The sequence below is a fragment of the Rhinatrema bivittatum genome, chromosome 1 (assembly GCF_901001135.1).
Source record: "Rhinatrema bivittatum chromosome 1, aRhiBiv1.1, whole genome shotgun sequence".
Classification (NCBI taxonomy): Eukaryota; Metazoa; Chordata; class Amphibia; order Gymnophiona; family Rhinatrematidae; genus Rhinatrema; species Rhinatrema bivittatum.
The window spans coordinates 753,665,103-753,692,655 of record NC_042615.1 but is presented as its reverse complement, the minus strand read 5'-3'; the positions used below and the strand labels follow the sequence as shown (position 1 = coordinate 753,692,655).

Genomic DNA, 27,553 nt, shown 5'->3' with positions numbered 1-27,553 from the left:
CACGTGCTCACTGTGCTGGGCGCATAATTTCGCCCCGTGCACACAACTACGTGCACATCGCTCTGCATGCGCGCACCAAACCTATGGTCGCATCTTCGACGGCACAGCTGTATTGTACGCGCACAAACCATGGCACTGCCTGAAAATAAACTCAAAGCTCAGGGCCTTTGCCCAGCATGCCACATTAGAGCTGCACAGCATGAGGAGGCCACGGCCCTGTGTATACAGTGCAAAGAGGCCCTAGGGGACCCAATTCATGGCCCTCCCCAGCTGGTACCGGACCCCAGCCTCTCGAGCGGTATGCCGGACCTAGCATCACATAGCGGGGACCCCCCCCTCAAACGGGGCTCCCCAGGGACACGGTGCCCCCTAGTCTAGATCCAGCCTCTTATCTCCTGGTTGAAATTCTTCAAAGTTCTGCATACCTTCGTCCACATGCAACTGGGACCTCCTACAATGCAGTCACAGGCCCCACCAAAGGACCTCAACATGCCAGGACCCTCTATGCCCAGGGACGTGATCCCACTGCCCAGAAGCCCCACCTTCGGGGACACAGACATCTCAGATGAGGAGTCAGAACCCCTGGAGGAAGGGGGAGCTCCCTCCGGGGACAGAACCCCATTGAACCATGAGACGCTTCTTCACCAAGGACGAACTTCCAGAACACAGCTTAAAAGAGCTTGCCATCCCGGGCACAAGTGCCTCAGGGGAACCTAAGCTGAACCCACTTTTGGAGGGACTTTGTCAGACCTCCCGCCATTTCCCACTATTACAAGCTGTCCAGCAACTAATTGACCTGGAATGGGAGGCCCCAGAAACCACGTTCAAAGGGGGCCGGGCTCTGGCAGCCATGTACCCTCTGGACCCTGCCACCAAAGATCTCCTGGCATGTCCGAAAGTGGATACCATGGTCTGTGCGGTCTCGAAGCACACTACTATCCCGGTGGAGGGAGGATCAGCACTCAAGGATGCTCAAGACAGACGTCTTGAATCTATCCTCAAACAGTTCTTTGACGTCTCCGCTATGTTTTTACAGATCACTGCCTGCTGTGCCATGGTGACACGCGCCTGCTTAGCACAGACCAGGAACAACACTCCTGGGGAAGCCCTGGAACCAGCCGTATCATTCCTCGTGGACGTCGCTTTGGATCTGGTATGCACAGCAGCTAGAGGAGTCTCATCCGCCGTGGCAGCCAGAAGACAAATCTGGCTCCGAAACTGGTCAGCCGACACATCCTCCAAAACGAGACTCACAAGGGATGCCTTTCAAGGGAACAATCCTGATCGGAAGCGAACTAGAGAAACTAGCCAACAAGTGGGGCGAGTCCCCACTGCCGCGGCTACCGGAGGACAGGAATAAGAGAAACCAGCGATCCTTCCCCCGACCCTCCGGGGGCAGAGGATCACAGCGCTTCAACCCATATAGAAGCTCATATCAAGCGGCCCGCACAATAAAAGGGGAGCCAGCTCGGGCCCAGGCCCCAGTCGCACCCCACAATGAAGATCAGCCAACCCATCCAAAGGAAGAAGCCATAGGGGGCAGACTGGCCCTATTCTACCAAAGATGGGTCGAGATAACTTCAGACAAGTGGGCCGTATCCATCATTCGAGAGGGATATTACCTGGATTTTCACCACCCCCTGGACAAGTTTGTGGAATCTCCCTGCCACGACCCTTCCAAGAGAATGGCAGTGGAGCAACACTGACCAGATTACTAGCCTTAGAGGCTATAACACCGGTGCCTCCACAACAAATAAATACTGGCCATTATTCCATCTATTTTATCGTTCCAAAGAAGGAAGGAACGTTCAGACCTATCCTGGACCTCAAGGCGGTCAACCGTTACCTGAAGATTCCCTGCTTCCGCATGGGTACCCTACGCTCAGTAATAAGGGCGATAAAACCAGGAGAGTCCCTTACCTCCCTGGATCAGTCGGAAGCCTACCTACACATTTCCATCCATCAAGAGCATCAGCGTTTTCTACGCTTCTCGATCCTGGACTGTCACTACCAGTTCCGGGCACTACCTTTCGGATTAGCCACTGCACCCCGGACGTTCACCAAAATCATAGTGGTGGTGGCAGCAACACTGAGGAAGGAAGGAATCCGCGTGCACCCTTATCTAGAGGTTTTACTGCCTGGATGTTCAGGCTCGGGAGGACACAGCATTTGCAAGGGCAGTACTAAGTGGGTCACGGGCAGCCTCCCACCCGGTTTGGGAGTAGCTTTTATACATCCCATTGGTCCTGAGTCCATCTGCTACGCGCTAGGAAGTGGAGAAATTACTTACCTGATAATTTTGTTTTTCTTAGTGTAGACAGATGGACTCAGCATCCTACCCACGGCTGCCGTTACTCATGGAATTCTCGGGGGACATCCCCGGGAGTGAGTGAATTCATGGGTAAGCCATGCTTTCCTTCATCTAGGACACCCATCCTACCGGGTGTCGATGTTTCTCGGTTGAGGGCACTGGCGGTCTCCAGCAATAGCCAATTCAACCAGTTCAAATTAATCAAATTAACCAAGTTATAAAGTTAATCATGTTTTTCAAATTAGTCTGTCACCCATATATCCACAATGCTTTTTGAGGAGAATACTGAAGAGCTGCACTTCCTGCAGGGGTATATGTACTAGGGCTGATGTCAGATTGAAATCTGATCCGTCTCCAACTGCTATCAGGAGTACACTATACCCATTGGTCCTGAGTCCATCTGTCTACACTAAGGAGAACGAAATTATCAGGTAAGTAATTTTACGCGTGCAGAGCCCCAGGCTTTGGTCTAACAACCATTTCTGCACATAAAACACAATTTTATGCATGCACTGGCTTTAAAAATTCAGTTCTTAGACCTGTTAGTATTCCTGTGAGTGCTTGCAAACCCTGAGAAATGTACAACAAAAGCTAATTGAGTCTCTTGTACTCATGGACATATGAGGCCTTATCCAGTGGCACCCTAAGAAATTGCTCTTGTGGTAAAGGTGCTTCAGCTTGGGGTATTCATTCAAGCCTTGCTGGTGGATAGCTTTCGAACACCCATTAATATATATATACATGTATTTTATATATGTGGGGCATCCTGCTGAGCTACAGCTGCTAGTGCTCCTCCAGGGGTGCTCTTAGCTGTATGTATCCACTCTGCAGCCTACTGTAGGAGCACTAGCAACTGTAGCTCAGTAGGATGCCAGAGCACCACTAGGAACAGAACAAGAATGGCCTCTGTGCACACACCTACTCGATTTCCGAGGAAATGTATTGGTTACAATGTTAAGAGACTGATTATTTTCATGGACACATAGAAAGATGGATCATTTAGTTCTCACTCGTTGTACTGTCTGATACACATGTTTATCTAATTGGCCGTTAAGAATCTGCAGTGACAGAGTGTAATGCTATACACCTGCAGGGAGTGGGGATTGCACCTTGTCTGAGTGGGCACCAGGTGAAAGGGTCTGTGTAAATGACTTGGGAAGGGCAGCAGCATGTGTGGGGTGAGGGAAGGAGAAACCTGGAGCGGGGCATGTGGCCTGCGCAGCTCCTCAGCCTGGCTGCACTGTCACTCCAGGTCCCACTGTTTTTGTGGTTTTTTTTTTTATGTCGCACTTGCATGTTCATTGGCTGTTGGATGTACAAGTTGATTACTTTTCAGTGTGGTGATTAAAAATTTGGTCTTTCCCCTTCGTTCTCAGCGATCTGGGAGAGATGCACGCTCTAAAGAACCTCAGTGTGTTTGGAATTGTGCCGGACAGTTCGTTGCAGCTCCTGATGGAGAGCCTTCCTCGCATAAAGATCAACTGCTCCCCTTTCACGAGCATCGCCAGACCAACCATGGGCAGCAAGAAGAGCAATGACATTTGGGGCATCCGGTGCAGACTGAGCCTCCGGCCTTAGGATATCCGCCTTGTGAGCCGGGGGACCCGGCAGGTTCCTTTTTTGTTTTAAGATGCCTTTCTCTTCTTTTTTTGGGCCATTGATGGAGATGTTTGAACACTGGAGCTCCTCTTTAGAACCGTACATGTGTGGCTTGGGATTAGTAAATTATGTTGAATCCAGGCAATCTTTTCAGATATACTGGCCTGGCATTTGTAAAGAACTGTTTTTTATTTTAAAATAATTTGACCAAAATCATTGCAAATGTAGGGGGAGGGATTTTTTTTTTTTTTGAGTGGGGGGAAGTAATAGAGAAACAAAGCAGCAATCCTCTATATAATGCCCAGCCGCTGCCCTGGTATTGGAGGGAATTACAGTTCATAGGCATTCTTCTGTGCAAGAATGTCGCATTCGGAGGAAGCATCCGTTCGTCTGTGAGCTCATATTAGAAGGGAAAGCCAACCGAATGAGCTTGTATCTGCCACTTTGGATGACTAGAACATCATCAATGAAAGTTTGTCAGAGAGTCTTTTGGCTTTGATTTATGTTAACTTTAGTTTTTTCTCCGTGTGCGATAATGTTCTTTGGTGCATAAAAACCCGTTCTTGCGCCAGGAAAGGGTGTAGTAGTATGCGGTAGGTAGCAGAGAAGGTCTGTACTTTTTAGGTTGGTTTCTAAAGAAGCTGTATATAAGAATGTCGCACCCTCCTTTGTGCAGGCCCGGTGTCATGTAATAGTTAGAAAGATACCTTTTCAATTTGAACTCTGCGATATTTCTCTTCTGCATTTGCCCAGCGGTGGTAGGGGCTGAGTGTCATCAAAAGGAAAGTGCCTTGTAATTTTAAGGTAAAGAAGGTTACTGTAACCACTTGCCGTGTGATCTTGGACACAGCTTTTATTTAAGAATCTGTTTCTCTCTCTCTCTCTTTTTTTTTTTCCTTTATTGATTCCGGTATTGCTGTCATAGCAGGACCAGGCTTTCTGATATCACTTCAGGAATTTCATGCACTCAGTAACAGCAGAAGCCAAGTTTATACTATTGCAGTGCCAAATGAAAGGTTAAAAATACAATTTGTTTAAACAGATATTTCCAAAATCATATCCTCTAGTGGGTAAGTGATCACTGTAGTGATGAACAGTAATGTTACGTGAAAATCTGCAGTAGTTCTGCTTCAACAGTTTCTGATGGCTACAGTCTGATTTTTGCCATGCAAAAACTCTGGTAGACAATTTCCTCCTTCTGTCGGGCTTCCAGCTCAGCTGGGGCCAAGGCTGGGCTTTCGTTTGCAACTACTTGGGACAGTTTCCCCCTCTTTTTATATCCCTTCTTCCAGTTCCACCCAGCCTTCGCAGGAATTGGGCTAGGGCTCTTGCAGCGGGGCACAGTTGTACCACCATAGAAACATAAGACAGAGGGTGTCTATGTAATTATAAGCCACTAATTGAGTGTAATCAGAACAGTAGGTGAGGAACACCAAGGCTGCCGTTCACAGGGACCCTTTGGTGATGACTGGCACTGCGCCAGTTACCTTTCAGAGCACAAAGATGAAGGGTTGAGTTCTGTAGCTAGTATCTCTGCCATTTGTTGATGCTTTTGTTAGATGTGGATTAAGGTTAGTATGTAGCCCCCCTCCTCCCAAAGACATTGACTGGAAATTGATGAGAGACATGCTTGGGGTTTGGATCTTAACTGCTCCAGACTTCTCACAGGCTAATATCAGCTGATGGCAGACAGACGCCTAAGGTCTGGTTAGAAGACAGAGGATGTCCGTTCGGATCCAGGGCTTCCTCTGGTGGTTTGGCTGCGCTCCTTTGGTTTCTATGAGAAGCTGTGCCAGAGTACACAGTAAATCTATTGTAAAAGGACCAAGCTCTAGAAATATGAAATTTATGAGGGTGTGCGAGGACTGGACCATTACAACTCCCTCCACGGGATGGGACTAGGACTGGCTGAAGGTGTCCCTTTGAGCCTGGAGCCATGCGGTAGTCCTGTATGATGCTCATTACTTGCCGCATGGCACAAGAATCCAGCATCCTTTACATGCTTACAGGTGTCATGAATGTAGTCCTTTTAAAAACAAACAAACACATTTTCTCATGTTTGTGGATAGACTGTTGTTTTTTGGTTATTTTAAAATGTTATTGGACTATAAAAAAAAAAAAAAAAAATTCAGTAGTGAATTTGCTCTTTTTTTAAAAATAACTTTTTGTTTTCAGAGTCAGTCACCAGAGTTAGAAACCACACAAAGATTTCAACTGTGTAAGTGTACAAACAATAATGTGTACCATTTGATCAATTCCATTGCCCCCATGCTGGTACTGAATATTTCTTGGGGCCAGAGCACCCCCATAATCTCTCTGACCTTTAGTGAGCTCCAGCAGTTGAGTTTGTAAGTGGAAGTTGTTTACTTTGAGGTAGTTGGGGAAATGAGTAATAGTCTCCAGCGGAGACTTCCTATTCCATTATTTTTCAAGGAGAAGAGCAAGTCCAGCCATCTTTTTGAGGATTCCCCAATGCTGCTTAAACTCAAGAGTGTGGTTCAGCTGAGCCTTAGTTTTGGGTAAAGAAAAACATTTCCTGGTGTTTAAATTTTAAGTTTTCTCAAGTATTGTGATTTTTTTCTTTTTTTAATTAAAATAGTGACACCAGTTTTTTCTCTCTTAAAGAAAAGCTGTGTGGAAGGGCAGCTATTTTTAGATTCGATTCTTGCCAGTAAAATGTCCTCCTCTGATGCTTTGTCAGTATTTTCTGTACAGCCAGGCTGGTTTGTGTGCCATTCATTTTACTGACCTCCTCAGGCTAGTTCCCTGTTTATAAAATCTTGCTTTGCACTCAGGCAGCCCAGTCCATACCGGTGGGGTTATGCACTTCTAACAGCAGATGGAGAAAACTGACTTGCTGATGTCACAGACATATAGCTTTGCCCTGACATCAGCCTGCCAGTATTCTCCATCTCCAGCAGATGGCGGGCATGCATCTCCCTAGTGGGGATTGCGCATGTTTTAAAAAAAAAAAAAAAAGAAGAAGAAAGGAAGAGGTTGAACTCCTGAGGTGACACCAGGCTGGTCTCTCCCGCAGTTGAGCCTCAATGCCTGGCCAGGCTTAGCTTAAAAAAAAAATAGAATGTTGGAGGACAAGGGAGAGTGCAGTGGTGAACACTTGTGAATTCTCCCCCCCATAGCCACTGACCCAATCTTGCTTTCAGCCGGGGAAGGGCGGAGCTCAGATAATAGAGTAAGGAGGGAAGTGATAAGCCCCCTTTTTCCTTCCCAGGCCATTTCTTTCCCTTGGCGCTAAAGAAGACTCCCCTCTCCACTCCAGGGAGTTAGTGGAGAGTGGAGGCATCTTGAGTCTGGGGGTAAAGCAGCATTTACTTCGAGGTGCCGCATCATTGGCCTTGTTGGTCGGCCGTGTGGTGGAAGACTAGGCCACAGGGAAGTGAGCTTAGGCTGCGGTGGGTGTTGTTTTCCTGCGCATGGGTATGCATAGTGCAGCTGTGACTCAGAGTAGGCGCATATGTACATGAGCATGTTTGCACACAAGCCCGTGGCCTAAATTTGAGCATGTAATTGCACTGGTGTGCATGCGGAATACCGCGTGGACAGGAGAGTGGCCTTGTGGTGACAGATAATGGTGCTGGGGCTAAAAAAGTCTAAGTGCCTTTCTGTTTGTATGGCTTGCCATATAAAGGCAATCCAGCCATTGCTTTCACTTCACCTGTACCAGTGCTATTTGGAGGCTCAAGGTGATTTGCCTCCCAAGGATTTTGCTACTGTTGGGGCATCCCCCCTACCGTTATAAGTCTTGGTGCAGGAGGACACAGGAAGCAATACAGTGGACAGTTCCCCTTTCCCCTTCTTCCTGATGAGAGGGACATCCCCGGGAGAGGGTACAGAGAGTGTCATGTTCGTTCCTTTGGGCCCTGGTATGGATACATCCTCCTCTTGGGTGGCGTTTTTCCAGGGGTTACAGATTTTTCTGAAAGGGCATCTAACTGAGGCAAAGCAGCCCGTAAGGAGATGACGCAACATAGATCTTCCTACTTGATGTCCAAGTTGGGCAAGCTTCGTGAAGAGGTTGTCATGACCCAGTCAGATGATTCCGGTGGCGACTCGGATTCTGCCTGACTTGGAGCCACATAGGACTCTCCACTTCTTTCACGAGGATGAGTTACCGGGTCTGTTGACTCAGACCCTGAAAATGCTTGGCGTAGACAAAGGTGACGCTATGGGATTGCAAAAGAAAGATCCCATCTTGGTTACCTTGCGTAAGGTATCCTATTTCTTTCCACTCTTGGAACCAGTGCAAGAGCTAATTGATCTTGAGTGGAACGCTCCGGAAGCGAGTTTTAAAGGTGGGTGTTCCTTGGTGGGCCTGTACCCCTTGGATCCAAAGGCAAGAAAGTAGTTGTGATTCCTGAAGGTTGGCGCCTTGGTATGCGCTGTCACCAAGTGAACCACTATCCCGGTCAAAGGGGGAGCAACACTGAAAGATGCCCAAGATAGAAGAATTGAGGCCATTTTCAAAGTAGGTGTTTGAAGCAATGTCAATTTGTAAATAACTTGTTGCTGCTGCCTGGTGGCACAATCAAGTTTGCATCTCACTCGGGCAACTCAAGGAGTAGGAACAGATAGTGGGCCGGCGATGGAACCAGGAGCCGCATTTTGAGCTGGATGCAAGCTGTGACTTGACGCATTTGGCAGCTGGAAGTGTGGCTTCCGTGATAGCGGCAAGATGCCCACTGTGGCTGCGAAACTGGTCAACAGATATGATTTGTAAGTCAAATTGACAAGGTAACGCTTTAAGGGTTCTTTCTTGTTTGGAGTGAGTTGGAGAAGATAGCGAGTCAATGGGGAGAATCCAAGATTCCCTTATCCTTCTGCTCCACCCGTCAGGAACCAATGGGTTTAGTCCATTTACCTAACCACTGGAGACAGAATTCTTTTAATAACATCACTAATAGCATATATACTTAGCCCAGAACCAATATTGTCAATGTTTTCTGTCTCCAGTTCCTCAAGTGACTGTTGAGCTTTAGCACACATCCTTTTTTGTTTTACAGTTGAGAAGGCTAAGGAAACCATTATTGAGAGTAATTCTGGTTGAATTTGGCCAAGCTCCAGCAGTCACTATTATATGCAGTGAAGTGTGCCATTTAATCAGGAGGCAAATTTGGCCAAGTTCCTGCAGTCTCTTACCTACAGTGAAGTGTGCCGTTTAATCAGCAGGCAAAAGGGGATTGACTTTAAGCTTCGCTACAAGGAGGTAAGAAGGCTGGTAAACTCCTTAGTAAAAAAAAAAAAAGCCCTTACTAAACAGGAAAGTTGTAATTACTTAGGGGTTGATGTAATAAACTTGCATAGAAAGCAGGATGCAAGGCTGTTTCAAAGAGTGGGCCCAAATGATGTCAGATCATTGGGTTTGGACATCATAAAGAATGGTTACAAATCGGAGATAGCCAAACCCATAAAAAGATGTTTTGTAATCTCCCTGCCTTTTATCTTCAAGGAAAGTTGTTGCAATTCAATCTACCTTAAGCAAGCTGGGAATGCTAGAGACTATTCATACAGTTCCAAAAGCAGAAGAAAAACAGGGCACTTATTCAATAAACTTGTTATTCCTAAGAAAATGGAACATTCAGGCCAATATTAGATTTAATGACAGTAAACTGCAGCTTGATTATACCTCTTTTCCATATGGCAACTCTATGATCTATAATTACTTCAGTACGAAAAGGTGGGTTTCTAACATCGCTAGATTGAAAAGAGGCCTATTTTCATATTCCGTTAAGGGAATGCAGTCAGAAATGTCTTCGATTTAGCATAATAGGAAGACATTACCAATTCAAAGCCTTGCCATTTGGTCTAGTGACGGCACCAAGGACGTTTTCAAAGGTAATGGTCATTGTGGCTGCATTCTTTAGAAGAGAGGGAATCAAGGTGCATCCATATTTGGATGATTGGCTGATAAGGAGCAAGTCCTTTGCATAGAGTGTGGAGGATACAAATCTGGTGGTTGTTACTACAGCGACTAGGCTGGATCATCAATTTTTCAAAAAGCAATATTCAGCCAACGTAACAATTGTAACATTTAGGGGTAATAGTCAATACTGAATTAGGTCAGGTGTCATTAACACCAAAAAAGATTGAATATCCAGGTAATTAAATTGTGGGTGCAGCAAGCCCCAAAAGCATGGGGTTACCTGCAACTACTAGGTATTATGGCTTGTACTCTGGAGTTGGCTCTCTGGGCTAGAGCGCATATGAGACCTTTACAGTTAGCCCTTTTAACAAGATGGAAGGCCCAAACTCAGGGTTACAAAGAACAGTTACCTCTATTGGAGGAAATAGGTAAAGGTCAGTCTAAAATGGTGGGCTTGAATAGAAAATCTTCAAAGGGGGATTCCTTTCAAGGATCCAGAGTGGATTTTGTTAATGATAGATGCCAATGTACAAGATTGGGGTGCCCATTGCAAGGGTCAATATGCTCAGGGTCTTTGGAAAAATTAAGAGATTTCATAATCAATCGTCTAGAGATGAGGGCAATAAGATTGGCATTATTTCATTTCCAGTCTATGGTCAAAGGGAGGTCAATAATGTAACTGCTGTAGCCTATGTGAACAAACAAGGCAGTGCACGAAGACAGGGCACATACAAAGAAACAAGTCTTCTGTTTGCATAGGCAGAAAAAAAATCTAATTCAATTAGCAGGTTGAGACAATGTTCAAGTTGATTTTCTAAGCAGAGATATGCTAGAGCCCGGAGCATGGGAGTTGAGCCCTTTGGCTTATCAGGAGATAGTGTCAAAATGGGGAGAACCATACATGGATTTAATGGTAACCTATAGGAACAGGAAGGTAGAAAAACTTTACAGTCTACACGGAGTTCAGAAGCAAGGCTTTAGATGCCTTAGTTCAGAAATGGCCGAAAGGGAAAATGATGTATGTGTTTCCACCATGGCCGATTTATAGTATGCACAATCTATACTAATAAACGAAGCTTGACCGACGTGCCGCAAATGCGCAGTAGAGACCAGCTCTACCGCGCATGTGCGGGCGAGCACGTCAGTCTGAGCCAGCGTCAGAAAAAAAGAAAAAACAATGGCGGCGTCCAGTGGCAGCGGCAGCGGCGTTGGGTGGCGGCGTCCGGTGGTAGCGGCGGCGGGTGGCAGCGGCATGGCGGCATCCAGCGGCGGCGGCGGCGTTGGGTGGTGGCAGCGTCCGGTGGTAGCGGCGGCGGCGGGAGGCAGCGGCGGCGGCATTGGGTGGCGGCGGCGGCGTCCGGTGGTAGCGGCATGGCGGCGTCCAGCGGCGGCGGCGTTGGGTGGCGTGGCGTCCGGTGGCGGCGGGTGGCAGCGGGGGCGGCGGCAGCGAGGGAGGACAGAGAGAGGGAGGGACTGAGTGAGAGGGGAGGAGAGAGAGGGAGTGGGGACTGAGTGAGAGGGAGAGAGGGAGTGGGACTGAGTGAGTGGGAGGGGAGGGAGATAGAGAGGGAGTGGGACTGAGGGAGGGAGTGGGACATAGAGGGAGGGGAGGGGAGGGAGTGGGACTGAGGGAGAGTGGGACAGAGTGAGAGGAGGGGGGGAGAGGGAGAGTGAGAGGGAGGGAGAGAGGGGGGAGGGAGGGAGACTGAGAGGGAGGGACTGAGTGAGAGGAGAGGGAGGAGTGGGTGGGAGGTAGGGGGTGGAGGGGAGAGAGAATGAGGGGGAGGTGAGAGACAGAGGGATGTAGCCCTTTTTAACGGGTGGCAGCGAGGGAGGAGAGAGAGAGGGAGGGACTGACAGAGAGAGTGAGGGACTGAGTGAGAGGGGAGGAGAGAGAGGGAGTGGGGAGGGAGTGGGACTGAGGGAGTGACTGAGGGAGAGTGAGAGGAGGGAGAGAGGGGGAGGGAGGGAGTGAGACTGAGTGGGAGGGAGGGACTGAGTGGGAGGAGAGGGAGGAGTGGGTGAGAGGGAGGGAGGTAGGGGGTGGAGGGGAGAGAGAATGAGGGGGAGGTGAGAGACAGAGGGATGTAGCCCGTTTTAACGGGCTTAACGGCTTGTAAAGAAGATAAAGAAAGGAGTACAGGTGATTCTAGTAGCTCCGGATTGGTCAAGGAGACCATGATACGTGGACTTAATAAGGTTACAGGAAGACCTTCCACTAAGGTTACCAAGGGTCAGGGACCTTCTACATCAAGGACCTGGCTTATGAACGCAAGGCGTTAATAAAAAAAAAAAAAAAAAAAAAAAGAAGTTATTCAACACCTGTAATTAGCACAATGTTAAGATCTAAAATAAGATCAACTTTGATGACATATTGGAATTTGATGAATTTTTGAGCTGTTTTGTAGAGAGAATTCTATTTCACAGTTACATGCTCAGATAGGAAATATTCTAGATTTTTTACAGAATGGTTTGGAGAAAGGATTATCCTTAAATGTGTTAAAGGTTCAGGTGGTGGCTATTTCAGCCTTTAGAGGGAAAGTTAAGGGTCTATCTATAGCTATGCATAAGGATATTTCTCGCTTTTATAAAGTGGGGTGAAACGTATTCGTCTACCAGAGAAGCCTATAGTTCCATAGTGGAGTTTGAGTTTGGTTTTATAGGTCTTATTTAAAGTCCCTTTCAAACATTTAATTGAAGTAACTGTAAAGGATTTGACCTTAAACACTTCTAGTAGCAATAACATCAGCAAGATGAGTTTTTGAATTGCAAGCATCATGTAGGGAACCATTTCTGTATTTTAGCAAGGAAGCAGTAGTATTCAATCCTGTTCCTTCCTTTCTGCCTAAGGCGGTTTTGGTCATTCATTTAAATCAGAAAATTGTACTACCAGTGTTTAACAAGAAACATTGTAGAGGACATAGCAAGAGCTTGAGAAGTTTAGACATGAAACGTAGTCTAAAACAGTATTTGGAAGTTACAAGTGAGTTCTGAAAGTCAGATCGCTTATTTGTATTTTTTGGAGGATCTCGTAAAGGGGATGCAGCTTCCAACGCAACAATTGCAGGGGGAATAAGGCGGCAATAAATTCAGCATACTTACTACAATGTGAAAAACCTACAGACTACAAAATCACAGTCTGCTTCTTGGGCAGAATTTGGTGCAGTTAGTCCTAGTGAAATTTGTAATGGTGCAACGTGGACATCTTTAAATCCATTTCCAAAGCATTACAGACTGGATGTTTTCACAAGACAGGAGGCTAATTTCGGGTCTAATGTCTTGCAAACAGGTTTGAAATTGGTCTCACCCTAAATGAATGGGCTTTGGTACTTCCCATTGGTTCCTGACTGGTGGTGCAGAAGGATAAGGAAGGAGAAATTATGACTTAGATGTTAATTTCCTTTCCTTTACTTCTGCGACACCAGTCCGGGAAATCCTCCCGTGGAGTAAACGTTTTCTTAATTATAGTTCACACAATATTTATGTTCTTGAAGGAAATCAGAAAATAATATTTTAAATATTACAATATATTGTTATACTAAAAATAGGTTTTAAAAAAATATGTAAGTTATTTTGTTTTCTGTTTTTCTGGCGTTGACTATTTTTGTTTCCCAATTATTTTTTAATTGAAGGTAGTGTTGTGAGTGTGACGGGCGTTTGAGAGTGTGAGCCACTGTGCTGCAGTGCGATCTTCACAACCATGGGGCTGGCCATGGTCCAGGCCCCTTGAGAGCGAACACATCCAGGCACGGGTTGACTGAAACAGGAATACCCTTGTTTTGGAACAAGGAACATACTTGGCTTGGAACAGGAACACTTGGATGTCCAGTACGCACCAGGAAGGGAGACCCAGCAACGCTATGCTAGTCCCTGGGGTAGCCCTCCAGCCACTCCGAAAGCCCTTTCGGACTTGCTTTTTGGGAACAGCTTGTGTGTCAGGACAGACTAAAAGCGAGGGCAGAAGATGACTCTGGAGACTTGGACATGAAGGCACTGAAGACTTGGAAACATGAAGAAGCTCTGGGAGAGCCCTGCGCAGCCCCAAACTGGCTGTGGACCACACCAGTAGCGGCAAAGACTCTGCACTTGGAACTTAATGAAGACTTGGCATCGGGACTTGGAACATGACAAAGGCTCTGAGGAGGTCCGGCACTGCTGCGCGCTCTGCACAACTTGTGGGCTGGTCACAGACCATGACAATAGCAATGCAGGCATTGGATTCAGGAATAAGGCGGAAGCTGGAACAAGAATTCAGGAACTCAGACTCTGGTATTCAGGACTAGGGACAGGACCTCACAATTCAGGAACTTGGAACAAGGCTGTAAAAGCAAGGGACTTCTGGAGACTTGGACCAGCAATGAAGATTCTGTTGACTCCAGACAGGAATCAGGAAGACTTTGAATTAGGAACACATCATGGGAGTCAGGAATGAAGATGCTGAAGACAGGACCCAGGAACATTCACAAGGAACGAGGAAACAGCAAAGATCTTGAAGGTGCTAGCAAACCATTGCGAAAGCAACAAGGAACTGACTGAACCCTTTTATGGGGCTGAAAGAAGATTGTAGTCAGGTGGGGCCGCGGGGCTTTTCCCACCAAGGTCCCTTTAAATCTTGAAGAGATTTGCATGTGCTTAGGTACGCCAGCAGTAGCAGGAGCTGTTGTGGCATTCCAAGCTGCAAGGATGGCAGAAGCGGTGCAGTCGCACAGAAAGACAAGGTGGTGACAGCGGCACAAGGCTGTGCTGGGAGACAGAAGCAGCACCCTCCAGCATTGGGAGTCTATGGCATCTGGGAGTCGGGAGGTGAGTGAGCCGCTCGCAGGCCTGACCCACGAGCGGAATCACAAGAAGTTGCAAATATTCTGTTAATATGCCATTCAAAATTATATAATTATTTTAAAGAATTTTATATTTTTGGAATTAAAGATTTGGCAGTAGTACACTGATAATACCGGTTCTGTACTAAGTATATATATCATTAAAAGAACTCTGTCTTCAGTGGATGAATGAGTGGACTAAACCCATTGGTTCCTGACTGGGGTCGCAGAAATGAGAGGAAATTAACAAGTAAATTGTAATCTCTCTTTCTAAGCTTGCTGGAGGAGAAGAAAGCAGTATCATGTTCTTTTGGGGTGAGAGGCCACTCCAGGGATTCTTGTTGTCTTCGCCATTTCAAAGGGGCGGCAAATCAGAAGTCGCGTCCCTTCAGCAGATTTCAGTCCTTTCGGCCTAAAAAGCCAATTAAGGACGTGGGCTCTGGGACTGCAGCATCTCTATCTTCACAATGAATATGCGAGGCCTCACCTATCTGTTCCGAAGACAGGTGAAACATAGAAACATAGAAATGACGGCAGAAGAAGACCAAACGGCCCATCCAGTCTGCCCAGCAAGCTTCACACATTTTTTTCTCTCATACTTATCTGTTTCTCTTAGCTCTTGGTTCTATTTCCCTTCCACCCCCACCATTAATGTAGAAAGCAGTGATGGAGCTGCATCCAAGTGAAATATCTAGCTTGATTAGTTAGGGGTAGTGGATGTCTATCTCGCTTTTATCTCAAGTAGGCCCAAATTACAATGAACCACTGGATCCTGGATGTAATAAGAAATGACTATGCTCTAGAATTTTTCCAAATTTCTCTGGATGCCTTTATGGTCTCTCCATGCAACTCTTTAATGAAGAGAGTGGCAGCAGAGGCTAAGTTATTGAAGCTGTTAGACCTCAGGGTTGTGATTCCAGTTCCCAGATCGCAAAAAAATAAGGGGCAATATTCAATTTTGTCCTTCCCAAGAAGGAAGAGGGTTCCTTCTGATCGATACTGGATTTGCATCCAGCATTTGCAAATGATGCACTTCAGGATGGAAACTTTAAGCTCCGTAATTATGGCAATACAGAAAGGGGAATTCCTCACATCTCTCGATCTGACAGAAGCCTATCTACATATCCCTGTTCTTCAGGAGCATCAGCGGTTCCTTTGTTTTGCCATTCTAGGATGCCATTATTAGTTTCAAGCCCTACTGTTCGGTCTGTCTACAAGTCTGTTCGGTCTGTCTACAAGTCCTACAGAGACCCTGCTTCTAGTGGCAATGGATTGACCACGAGACCGTGGTGTGCAGACCTCCAACGACTTCTAGTGGACAGTACTATGAGGCTGCTAGTCAGGGAGGAATTTCTGCATCGGGGCCAAGTCATTTTTATCTTACGATTTGGCCCTTGAGAAAGCTTGTCTGCTGAAGTGTGGATATTCTCCGGCAGTGATATCTACATTGATTTGTGCTAGAAAGTTTTCTACCTATCTGGCTTATATTAGGTTTTGGACAGTATTCAAGAGCTAGTGTGGGGTGAGAGGTTCTCACCCCTTTTAAAGTAGATATTTCAGATTTTGGAATTTTTGCAGGAGGGTTTTGTTAAGGGCTTAGCCTTTAGTCCTAAACACCCTTAAGGTGCAGGTGGCAGCTCTCGCATGCTATAGTAGGTGGATTAATGATAGGTCCTTGTCCTCCCATACAGATGTAATTAGGTTTCTGAAGTGAGTCAAGCATCTATGTCCTGCCTTGCGCCCACTGGTGCCTCTTTGGGACCTTAATCTGGTATTGAGATTTTTGGCAAGTCCTACTTTTCGGCTGCTGCGTGATCTCTCCATACAGCTGCTTACTTTGAAAAAGTTTTTTTCTGGTGGCAGTCTTTTTGGTGAAGCATATTTCTGAGCTACAGGCTGTTTCTTGTTGTGAGTCATTTTTACGAATAACTCCGGGTGCGGTTCAGCTCAGGACTGTATCTTCCTTTTTGTTGAAGGTGGGATAGGAGTTCCATTTGAATCAGCCTATTTCCCTGCCCATACTGGACAGGGATCAAGATGAGCAGTATTCTGTTGTTGTATGCCTTAGATGTAAAGCAGCACCTGATGCAGTACTTGAAGGATACTCTCTCCTTGAGGAAGACTTACTGTTTTTTCTCCATGGTTGAGGTAGACAAGGAGAACAGAGGTTGTGGGTGATAGTAGCTCGTTGGGTTAAAAAGGTCACCACGGCTGGCAATGTGGATTCAGATTGTTCTGCTGCCTAGGTAGGTAACGGGGCATTCTCCTAGAGCACAGGTGCTCTCATGGGTGGAGATTCAGTTGTCTCCTGTCTAGATTTGCCAGGCAGCAGTGTGGTCATCCTTACATACTTTCTCCAAGCAATACTGCTTGGAAGTTAAGGTCCAAGAGGATGTGACCTTAGCGAGGAATATGTTGATGGGAGTGCAAGCAGCCCCCCACCTGTTTAAGGAGTAGAATTGGTACTATCACACCGGTGTGGCTTGGCCTGCCTGAGTACAGAGGAAAGTGAAATTACTTCTTACCTGGAAGGCAGGCCAATCCACAACGCACCCTGGGCTGCCTTCTTGGGTTTGTTCCTTGTTCAGGGACAATGCAGAATGTTCTTTGTTATGAGTGATTTGAAAGTCTGGTAAGTGAAAAACCAGCTCCTAAGGTCTGTTGATGTTCAATTTTTACTGAGCTCTGTACTTCCCAGTTGGCTGGAAGTAATGATCCATTGGCTGTTCCCTGTACGTACCAGGATCAATCCAGACGGTGGGTTATGTCCCCCGTCCAGCAGATGGAGTCAGACCAGAGCTCGAAGGTGTCACTAGATAGACCAGAACACCCTCTGCTGGAGCTCAGTATCTTTCTGACTCCAGCAGATGAGAGTTGGGGGACCCAGTAGCTCCCCCAGGGTGACAGGGTTTTAATATTTCTTCTCCTTTCTCTTACTTGTTCCTGTCAGCTTGTGTTTTAGACATCTTGGATCAGTAAAGTTGACTAAAGTTTAAAAAAAAAAAAAGTTCAATTTTTTTAAAGGAGGCATGTTTCTACTTGTGCTGCCTCTCTCTCGCTTTCTACCGTACCTCTCTCCTTCGGTACAGAGGGTAAGTTTCAGATTTTTCTTTCTTCACAGGTACAGGTTCTGCTTGGGGGTTCCGTGGATGCTGGTGGCGCTGGTCTCTCCACGCAGCTTTGAGGTTCCCGCGGCCCGATAGCTCTCACACTGGTTGCTCCTTTGGAAGGGGTCCCTCCCCCCCGAAGACTAGACTTCTCCGGCGGGTTGTGCAGGCCGCTCCGGGCCCCCCTGTGGCACTCCTCCGCATCTTAGGCCCCCCCCCCCCGAGGCGTCTTGCAGCCGGCGAATTTATGCCGTGGCAGTCTATTTGCGCTGCCTGCGGCGAGCAGGGGGTGCATTTTTCAAAGGAGGGGGTGTGTGACCGGTGCCTCCCGGAAGGGGAAGGCACCTCGCGGTCTGTGACCCTCCCTGCTCCCCAGCGCGGGCCGGCCACGTCGCTGCCAATGGCGGGAACGGCGGCCATCTTAGGAGTGCACCCTGAGGAACTTAAGTTCTCAGCAGGAGATGGGATCTCCAGGGAGTCTTCTCAATCAAGTTTGCCCCCGGAGGGGATTTTGCACGTTCACAGCCCACAGGAGGTTCCCTCCTCAGGGACTCCCAGCCCCGCGGCGTTTTTCTCCCCGGAATTCATCTTATTGATGCACAATGCGTATCTTCAGGGACGGGGGGGCCTGGGGGGATCTCCCTCGGGACCCCCTTCCCCCAAAATTCCTAGGATTTCTTCCTCAGGTCAGCAGGACCTTGGGTCTGGTTCGGGAGTCACGGTCTTGCCACCCCGGCGCACCACGGGGGCGGCCTCACAGACAGGGGATGACTCCCCGGATCCTCCGGAATTGCACGCGGACGGCCAGACGGATGGGGACGATCCACGTGCCTTACGGATTTTTCATAAGGAAGAACTGGATGAGCTTATTCACCATATCATCCAGGAGCTAGATCCGGACCCTCCGGCTCCAGTGGCTCCGGCCGTCGTTACGTCCTCGCGAAAAGGGGATCCTGTCCTTGCCGCGCTCCGACCTAGGGCGAAGGCTTTCCCCATACATGAGTCTTTCCTCCAGCTCCTCACCAGGGAATGGGACGCGCCTGAAGCATCCTTGAAGGTCACCCGTGCCATGGAGAAGCTGTATCTGCTCCCGGAGGATTTTTTGGATCTCAGAGTTCCCAAGGTGGTTTCAGCGGTTACGAAGAGGACAACCATCCCAGTTACGGGCGGCACAGCCTTACGGGATACACAGGATCGCAAACTAGAGGGTTTCCTCAAGCGTGTCTTTGAAGTCTCCGCCCTAGGGATGCGTGCTGTAATGTGCAGTTCGCTGGCACAGCGGGCCAGTCTACTCTGGGTGCAACAACTCCTCACTTCCCAGGATCTGCCTCCCGAAGAGGCTGCCCAGGCGGACCGTCTGGAGTCGGCCATAGCGTACGGGGGCAGATGCTCTGTACGATCTCTTTCGAGTGATGGCGAGATCCATGGTCTCAGTGGTTGCCGCTTGTCGACTCCTCTGGCTCTGTAACTGGGCGGCGGATGCTTCCTCCAAGTCGAGCCTTGGCTCTCTCCCGTTCCGAGGCAAGTTCCTCTTTGGGGAGGACCTGGATCAGATAATCAAGTCTCTAGGGGAAAATTCGGTCCATCGGCTTCCGGAAGATAGACAGCGTTCCTTTTAATCTTTTCCTTCCGGCAGAACCAGAGCCCGGGCTCAGAGACGCTACAGGGCCTCCCGACAGCCTGGTTCTCTATCAACTCCGTCCAGGGCCCAGCCCTGGTCGCGTTCCTTTCGTGGGCGGAGAAGGTGCAGGGCAGGGGAATCCGCCCGCAAAGTCCACACAATGATGCCAGAGTAGCCCACTCCTCCATGCCCCGCATCGGGGGACATCTCACGGAATTCTACGAGGAGTGGGTAAATATCTCCACGGACCAGTGGGTACTGGACACCATAAGGGACGGCTACGCTTTGGAATTTGTCCGTCCCCCAAGGGACAGGTTTCTCTTCTCCCCCTGTGGTTCAGACCTCAAGAGGATGGCCGTTCAACAAACGCTCGACCGATTACAGGATATAGGGGCTTTAGTTCCCGTCCCTTATGGCGAGGTGGGCTTGGGACACTATTCCATTTACTTCGTCGTTCCAAAGAAAGACGGTTCCTTTCGGCCTATCCTGGACTTGAAAGTGGTAAACCGGTCCCTGAGGGTCAGTCGTTTCCGAATGGAGACCCTTCGCTCTGTGATTGCCGCGGTGCACAAGGGGGAGTTCCTGGCTTCCCTGGACCTGACGGAAGCGTACCTGCACATCCCCATACTTCCGGCGCACCGGCGGTACCTTCGTTTCAAGATCCTCGGTCAGCATTTTCAATTCAGGGCTTTACCCTTCTGCCTGGCGACCGCGCCTCGGACCTTCACCAAGATAATGGTCGTGGTGGCAGCAGCTCTTCGCAAGGAGGGAATCCTAGTACATTCCTATCTGGACGACTGGCTGATTCGCGCGAAGTCCTTCTCTCACGGGCAGGTCTCAGTGGTCAGAGTCGTACAAGTTCTCCGATCCCTGGGCTGGGTGGTGAACCTCTCCAAGAGTTCCCTAGTGCCCTCGCAACGCCTGGACTTCTTGGGAGCGAGTTTCGACACTCAGCTGGGCATGGTGTTCTTACGCCCGAACAAGGCCCAATCCTTGAGGGAGCATGTGCTTCGGTTTGCAGCCCTGGCAGAGCCCACCGCTTGGAATTATCTACAGCTTCTGGGAGTGACCATTGCAGGCGTCTCTTCTGTCCCGGTGGAAACCAGTCTCGCAGGAGTTTCAGGTGATTCTTCTCCTCCCATCGATTGCCAGGGAAAGTCTGAATTGGTGGTTGGTGCCGTCGCACCTGGCTCGCGGTGTCTCGCTCGAGGTGCCCAATTGGGTGGTGGTGACCACCGATGCCAGTCTCGTGGGATGGGGCGCCGTCTGCGAACGAAGCGCCACGCAGGGGACATGGACGCCAGCGGAGGCAAGGTGGCCGATCAATCGCCTGGAAACAAGAGCAGTGCGCCTCGCTCTTCAGCGTTTTCTGCCCCTGGTTCGGCACAGGGAGGTACGGATTCTCTCCGACAATGCAACCACCATGGCCTACATCAATCGACAAGGGGGAACAAGAAGCAAGCATGTCTCTCTCGAGTCAACGCTCCTGATGGAGTGGGCAGAAAGTCATCTCATTCGAATCGCAGCCTCCCACATTGCCGGGGTGGACAACGTTCAGGCGGATAACCTGAGTCGTCAACAGCTGGATCCCGGGGAATGGGCGCTCTCCGACGGGGCGATGCGGCTTCTCGTCCGCCGTTGGGGGCCCCCGTGCCTGGATCTGATGGCAACCCCCCCCTCAACACCAAGGCGCCGCGCTTCTTCAGTCGCAGGAGAGAGCGGGGCGCGGAGGGGGTGGATGCTCTAGGCCTTCCGTGGCCTTCAGATCGGCTGCTCTACGTCTTTCCACCTTGGCCCCTGGTGGGAAAGGTCCTTCGCAGAATAGAGCGCCATCGAGGTCCGGTGATTCTCGTGGCCCCGTCGGCCATGGTTCGCAGACCTTCTGCAGATGACAGTGGACAGCCCAGTGAGACTGGGTCATCTTCCTCGTGTGCTGCACCAGGGCCCGGTATTTTTCAAGCAGGCAGAACTCTTCTGTCTTGCGGCCTGGCTTTTGAACGGCGCCGCCTCCGTCGCAGGGGCTACCCAGAAGCAGTGATCTCAACCATGCTGCGGTCCCGTAAGCCTTCCACATCAGTGGCCAATGTCCGAGTCTGGAAGGTCTTTGAACTTTGGTCCTCCAATCAAGGGACTCGCCCTACGGAGGCGACAGTGCCAATTATCTTCCCGTTTCTACAGGATGGCCTGGATAAGGGCCTCGCCTATAATTCACTCCGTGTCCAGGTGGCAGCCCTGAACGTCCTGGTGCAAAAGGACAGTGCTCTCCCTCTTCAGCCGGATATCGCACGCTTTCTAAAGGGGGTCAAACACCTGCGACCACCGGTCAGGGTCCCTTTTCCTTCCTGGAGCCTCAACCTGGTTCTACGGATGTTGTCAGCCGCACCTTTTGAACCTCTTCGTGGGGCTACCATTAAGGATCTTACGCTCAAGACGGTCTCTCTCGTTGCCATCTGTTCCGCTCGCCGCATCTTGGAGCTACAAGCTTTATCCTGCAGGGAACCGTATCTTCGTTTCTCGGACTCGGGAGTTTCCCTGTGCACGGTACCCTCCTTCATCCCGAAGGTGGTGTCGTCCTTCCACTTGAATCAGACAGTGGAACTACCGGCCTTTGCTCTAGAGGAACCACGGTCTCTCCATCATTTAGACGTCAAACGTTCTCTGCTCCATTACCTAGAGGTTACCAATGACTTTCGGATCTCCGACCATTTGTTTGTGCTATGGTCTGGCCCGAAGAAAGGGTCACCGGCCTCGAAGACGACAATTGCGCGTTGGATAAAGGACGCTATTTCAGCGTCTTATACCGCAGCGGGTCAGGCTCCGCCACAGGGGTTTTCAGCACACTCCATGCGCTCGCAGGCGGCGTCCTGGGCGGAGTCGCGCTCTGTTTCTTCCCAGGAAATTTGTCGTGCGACAACGTGGAAATCACTGTACACCTTCTCCATACATTATCGGATACACTTGGCGCCGGAGACCTCGGGGCACTTTGGTGCTCAGGTACTCCGAGCAGGTCTCTCAGGAACCCACCCGGATTAGGGAAGCTTGGGTACATCCCACCGTCTGGATTGATCCTGGTACGTACAGGGAAAAGAAAATTATTCCTTACCTGCTAATTTTCGTTCCTGTAGTACCATGGATCAATTCAGACGCCCACCACTCTGGGATTTTGGCCTCTGCTCGGGTTCTTACGTGTAGCTGTCTGTCTGTCTGTCCGTCTTCCTTTTCTTCTTCAATGCGTACTTATTGTTGTTCACAGCTCCTCACAAGTTGGCTGTTTGTAGCCCTGTTGGCTAGTTTTATAGTTTCTTATATATTTCTGTTCCTTCATGTTAAGGACTTTGATCCAAAATGTCTCTTGCTCTTTTTGGGCTTTGCTATTCGTGATACTGAGCTCCAGCAGAGGGTGTTCTGGTCTATCTAGTGACACCTTCGAGCTCTGGTCTGACTCCATCTGCTGGACGGGGGACATAACCCACCGTCTGGATTGATCCATGGTACTACAGGAACGAAAATTAGCAGGTAAGGAATAATTTTCTTTTAATAGTCATGGTTCAAGAATAATCAATTTGTCCACAGTTTGGCATTTGTAGAGATACTGGCAGGCTGATGTTGGGGCAGGGCTATATGTCTGACATTAGCAAGTCAGTTTTCTCCATCTGCTGGTAGGAGTGCATATCCCACTGGTGTGGATTGGCCTGTCTTCCTAGGAAGAAAGGAAGTTATCAGGTAAGAAATAATTTCACTTTCTAGATTAGACCTGGTCAGTTTTAGTTGAGCTGTTTTTATTGTGCAAAATTGAAAAGGTGTGTGCATCATGGAGTACACACAATCTCCAAAGCCATTCTCATTGCCTCCAGACTTTAAAGAATGCTTAAAGCTGCACTTTCCTGTACATACCCAGATCAGTCCAGACTAGTGGGTTATGCACTCCTACCAGCAGATGGAGTCAGAGAGCAAAGCTTCGAGGCACTGATATCCCATATATGCCACCTGCAGCTCATCAGTAGTTCTCTGACTCCAGCAGCTGATGGTCGTGTATACCTGCAGCTCTGTGAGAGATGGATTTTTCTTGCTCCCTGAAGTGCTAGGTTCAGTGTCTGGGCCATCCCTCAGGTAGAGCCGGGCGGTGCTAGCCTGTGAGGTTCCAGGTCCCCTGATAGCCAGGGGACTGGTTCCCTTAGCGACCCGAACGCTCCCCCTCAGTGTCTGCGGTACAGGGGAGTAGCCTCTTTGGGATTTTTTTCTATTATTCTTAGGTTAGGCTTTATTTTTTTCTATTACTAGAAGTTAAAGTTTTTGTCTTTGTCCACGAGAGGGAGAATGCATCTCTGGGCCGAGAGTGCTGACTCCGAATGAGGGAGCAGTAATTGTCCACTTTGTGGTTCTGAGGGGAAGCAAAGAGGTCTATGTGGGGATAACCCCATTGCTGGAAAAGAGAGGTCGCTACCAGTGGGTTGAGCAACCACTCGTGTGGTTGGAAGACACGGCTCAGCTGGTCTGCCAAGACATTGTCCACCCCCGGCAAGTAGGTGGCCCTGAGGTACTTCGAACGGGAGAGGGCTTCTGCCCAAATCTGTGCAGCTTCCTGACAGAGAAGGAAGGAGCCTGTGCCTCCCTGCTTGTTGATGTACCACATGGCCACCTGGTTGTCTGTCTGAATCAAGATTATGTGATTTGAGAGGTAATCTTGAAACGCCCTGAGAGCATATCGGATTGCTCGAAGCTCCAGGAAATTTATCTGGTGTTTGGCTTCCTCTGGAGACCAGGATCCTTGAGTTTGTAGACTGTGTACATGGGCTCCCCAGCCGACATTGGAGGCATCGGTGGTGAGAATTATTTGAGGATCTGGTGGGTGAAAGGGCAAGCCTTGTAGGAGGTTGGATTGATTTGTCCACCAGGTTAGGGACAAACGGAGTGCATCGGTGATGCGGACAATGGTCGACAGAGGCTAAGTGGCTTGAGTCCATTGTGATTTCAGAGTCCATTGCATGACTCTCATGGCCAGACGGGCCATTGGAGTCACAGAAGACGCCATGTGTCCCAGCAGAATCAGGAATTGATGAGCTGTTGCTGTGCGTTGAGTCTGCAAGTGGCAAGCTAGGGCCACAAGGGTTTGGACTCGTTGATGAGGAAGGAAGGCTTTTGCCTGTAAAGTGTCCAAGTCTGCCCCAATGAAGGATAAGGTTTGAGATGGGACTAAGTAGGATTTCTCGTAATTGACAAGAAACCCTAGAGAAATTAGAGTTTGAATGGTCAGGGAGGACCGAGCGATTTGCTGGGTTGGGGTCCTGATTAACCAATTGTCCAAGTAGGGGTAGACGTGGACACATTCCTTCCTGAGAAACGCTGCAACCACCACGAGACATTTGATGAAAACTCATGGTGCAGATGCTAGGCCAAATGGGAGCACTCAATATTGATAGTGGTTTTGGCCTACTAGAAACCGGAGGTATTTGCGGTGAGCCTGAGCTATCGCAATGTGGGTATAAGCGTCCTCTCTTTGCAGCAGAGGGAGAAGCGAGCCCAGGGTTACCATCTTGAACTTCTCTCTGTGAAGGTACTTGTTGAGGGCCCGTAGGTCCAGAATTGGACGAAGTCCTCCTGACGTTTTTGGGATTAGAAAGTACCTGGAATAGAACCCCAGTCCTTGTTGTAAGAGAGGAACAGGTTCTATAGCGTTTGAGTGGAGGAGAAGGGAAACTTCCTGCTCTAGAAGAACAGAGTGATCGGTATGTTTCCACGCTTGCAGAGTGGAGAATCCGAAGGAAGAGTTAGGAAGTTTAGGTGGTAACCCTGTGCAATTATTGCTAGCACCCATTGATCGGTGGTGATGAGATGCCATTTTCTTGTAAAGTGGCTTAATCAACCTCCTACTGGTATGCTTGGTAGAGGGATTAGGCATCTGTTCTCTAAGTGGTAGTCAACACCCCGACGCAGGTCCTGGCTGTGGAGCTGCTGCAGGCTGAGGTTTATGATAAGGCCTCGTTGACCTGGATTTAGTTGGTGGGGGATAATACTTCCGTGGACGGAAGAAGGACTTTTTAGTGTCCTTCTTAAATGGTTGTTTAGAAGGGAAGTCAGAAGGAATCGATGAGAGCTGTTTAAGGATCTCATGATGATCCTTTAATTCAGCAACTATTTGCTGAATTTGCTCACCAAACAAATTATCCCCTAAACAGGGCAGGTCAGAGAGCCTGTCCTGAACTTCTGGACGAAGATCAGAAGACTTAAGCCAAGCCCAGCGTCTTGCTGAGATGGCCGTAGCAGACACCCTAGTAGAAGCATCGAAGATGTCATAAGCTGTTCTTATCTCATGCGTCCCGGCTTCAACTCCCTTAGTTACCAGGGCTTGAAGTTGTTGTTGGAATTGTTCTGGTAGGGTATCTGAAAAGTCCTGTATCTGCTTGAAAATGACCCTATTGTATAGAGTCATGTACAGCTGATAAGAAGCTATCCTGGAAATGAGCATGGCCCCTTGGTATACTCTTCTGCCTATACTATCTAGGAACCTGTTTTCCTTAGTAGGAGGTATAGAGGAGTATGGCTTCATCCTTTTAACTTTTTTTTTGAGCTGACTTTACCACTACAGAGTGGTGGTCTAGCTGAGGTTTTGAAAGCCAGGTGCCGACTGTACAAGGTAAGTAGTCAGCTTTTTTGTTTACTGGAGCAACAGATCCAGGAGTTTCCCAATTTTTCTTTAGAAGGTCCAGAAAAACCTGATGAATTGGAATGGAGGTGATGACTTTAGGGGCATCCAGAAATTGGAGTAGCTCCATCATCTGGTGCCTGTCATCTTGCTCCGACTGAAGCTGAAAAGGGGACCAATTCCGACATTTCCTTCACAAAATTGATGAGAGGTCCTCTGGGGGAGAACGCTTTCTGCTTTCAGCAGGAGAGGGTGGTGAAGGTAAATCATCGGTGTCTGTGGAGGTATCATCACCCCAGGTGTCATAAGGAGCAGGTAGCTGGCCTGTAGAACCATGAGGGGGTTGGATACCCGAAGGTCCCGGTTGAGGCTCCGAGAAACTCAAAGGAATCACCGGGGGCATCGAGAATACTTTCAGAGGCATCGGTGCCGGCATCAAAGGCATCTGTGGAGCTGATGTGTGTATCGCCCCCGAGGAATGTATTGGTGGCGAGGGACGACACGGCATCGGTGGAACAACTCCCGGAGGAATTAGATACGGTGTTTCTCCACCAGATGAGATTGCCATCGGAGAGCGCACCGGTGCTGTCTGTGACCCAGGTATCACTAGTGGAAGGGCGGTCATGAGCGCTTCCATCTGGGCAAGCAGCGGTGCCAGCGCTGCTGGAATCGGGTCAGTGACCGGGTCCACTCTCGGTGCCGGAATCAATGCCGAAGGAATCTGGAACAGTTGCATCGCCTTGTCGATGGCCTCCTGGACCAGCCGGTCCAGTTCTTCCCGGAGACCTGGGGTAACAAGACCCTGCTCCGCGGAAGAGGGAGGCTGAGCCGGAGGGACCACCGTCACCGGTGGAATCGCGGCTCACAAACCCCGATTGGGTGAGGGTTTCCTCGGTGTCTCAGAGACAGAAGTGGACGGTGCTGCTTCTGATCGAGACTTCTTTGGTGGAGGCTCGGTCGGTACCGAGGTAGATGACTTCGATTCCTCGACAGTCTGAGACTTGCGATGTCGATGACGATGCTTTTCCCTCCGATCCCCTCGATCATCGGGCGAAGGGATGGGAGTCTATGGCCGTGGAGACGTCGATGGCAGGCAGTCACCGGGAGGTTGTTGACGATGGTGTGACTTTGACGGTGCCGGTTCCGAGGACGTCGATGCGATGGACGGCGGAGTGTGAGCATGGAAGAGGAGTCCCATCTTCTCCATTCTGGCTTTGCGACCTTTTGGTGTCATAAGGGCACATTTGGTGCAAGTCAGGACATCATGCTCACTGCCTAAACACATTACACAGACTCTGAGAGGGTCTGTGATGGACATGGTGCGCGAACAGTCTGGGCACCGACGGAACCCTGACGCCATGGCCATTGACCAAAAATTTAGCCGCGGGATGGTCGACGGCCAGCAGGCCGCGAGGGCCAAAGTCGACAGTAATAGACGGAAAAAGACGGCAAAAACTTACCGGACACCGCGGGCTAAACTTAGAGGAGGGACCCCTGTGGGGCGAATTTTACTTCAAAGAAGTCCGTGCAGAAATTCCTGTCAGGAATGTGGTAAGAGCTCCTTAACCGCGTGG

The 27,553-nt window shown here is 49.1% G+C and overlaps 1 protein-coding gene across 1 annotated transcript in view; it reads left to right on the top strand.

Annotated features, from left to right (window-relative positions):
• SKP2 (S-phase kinase associated protein 2) overlaps positions 1-6,041 on the top strand; it is a 79,853-nt gene extending 73,812 nt beyond the window's left edge. The window contains 1 exon segment of the mRNA XM_029578827.1: positions 3,688-6,041. Coding sequence (XP_029434687.1) covers positions 3,688-3,889 — 202 coding nt within the window. The 3' untranslated portion in view covers positions 3,890-6,041.
• The last annotated feature ends 21,512 nt before the right edge of the window (positions 6,042-27,553 follow it).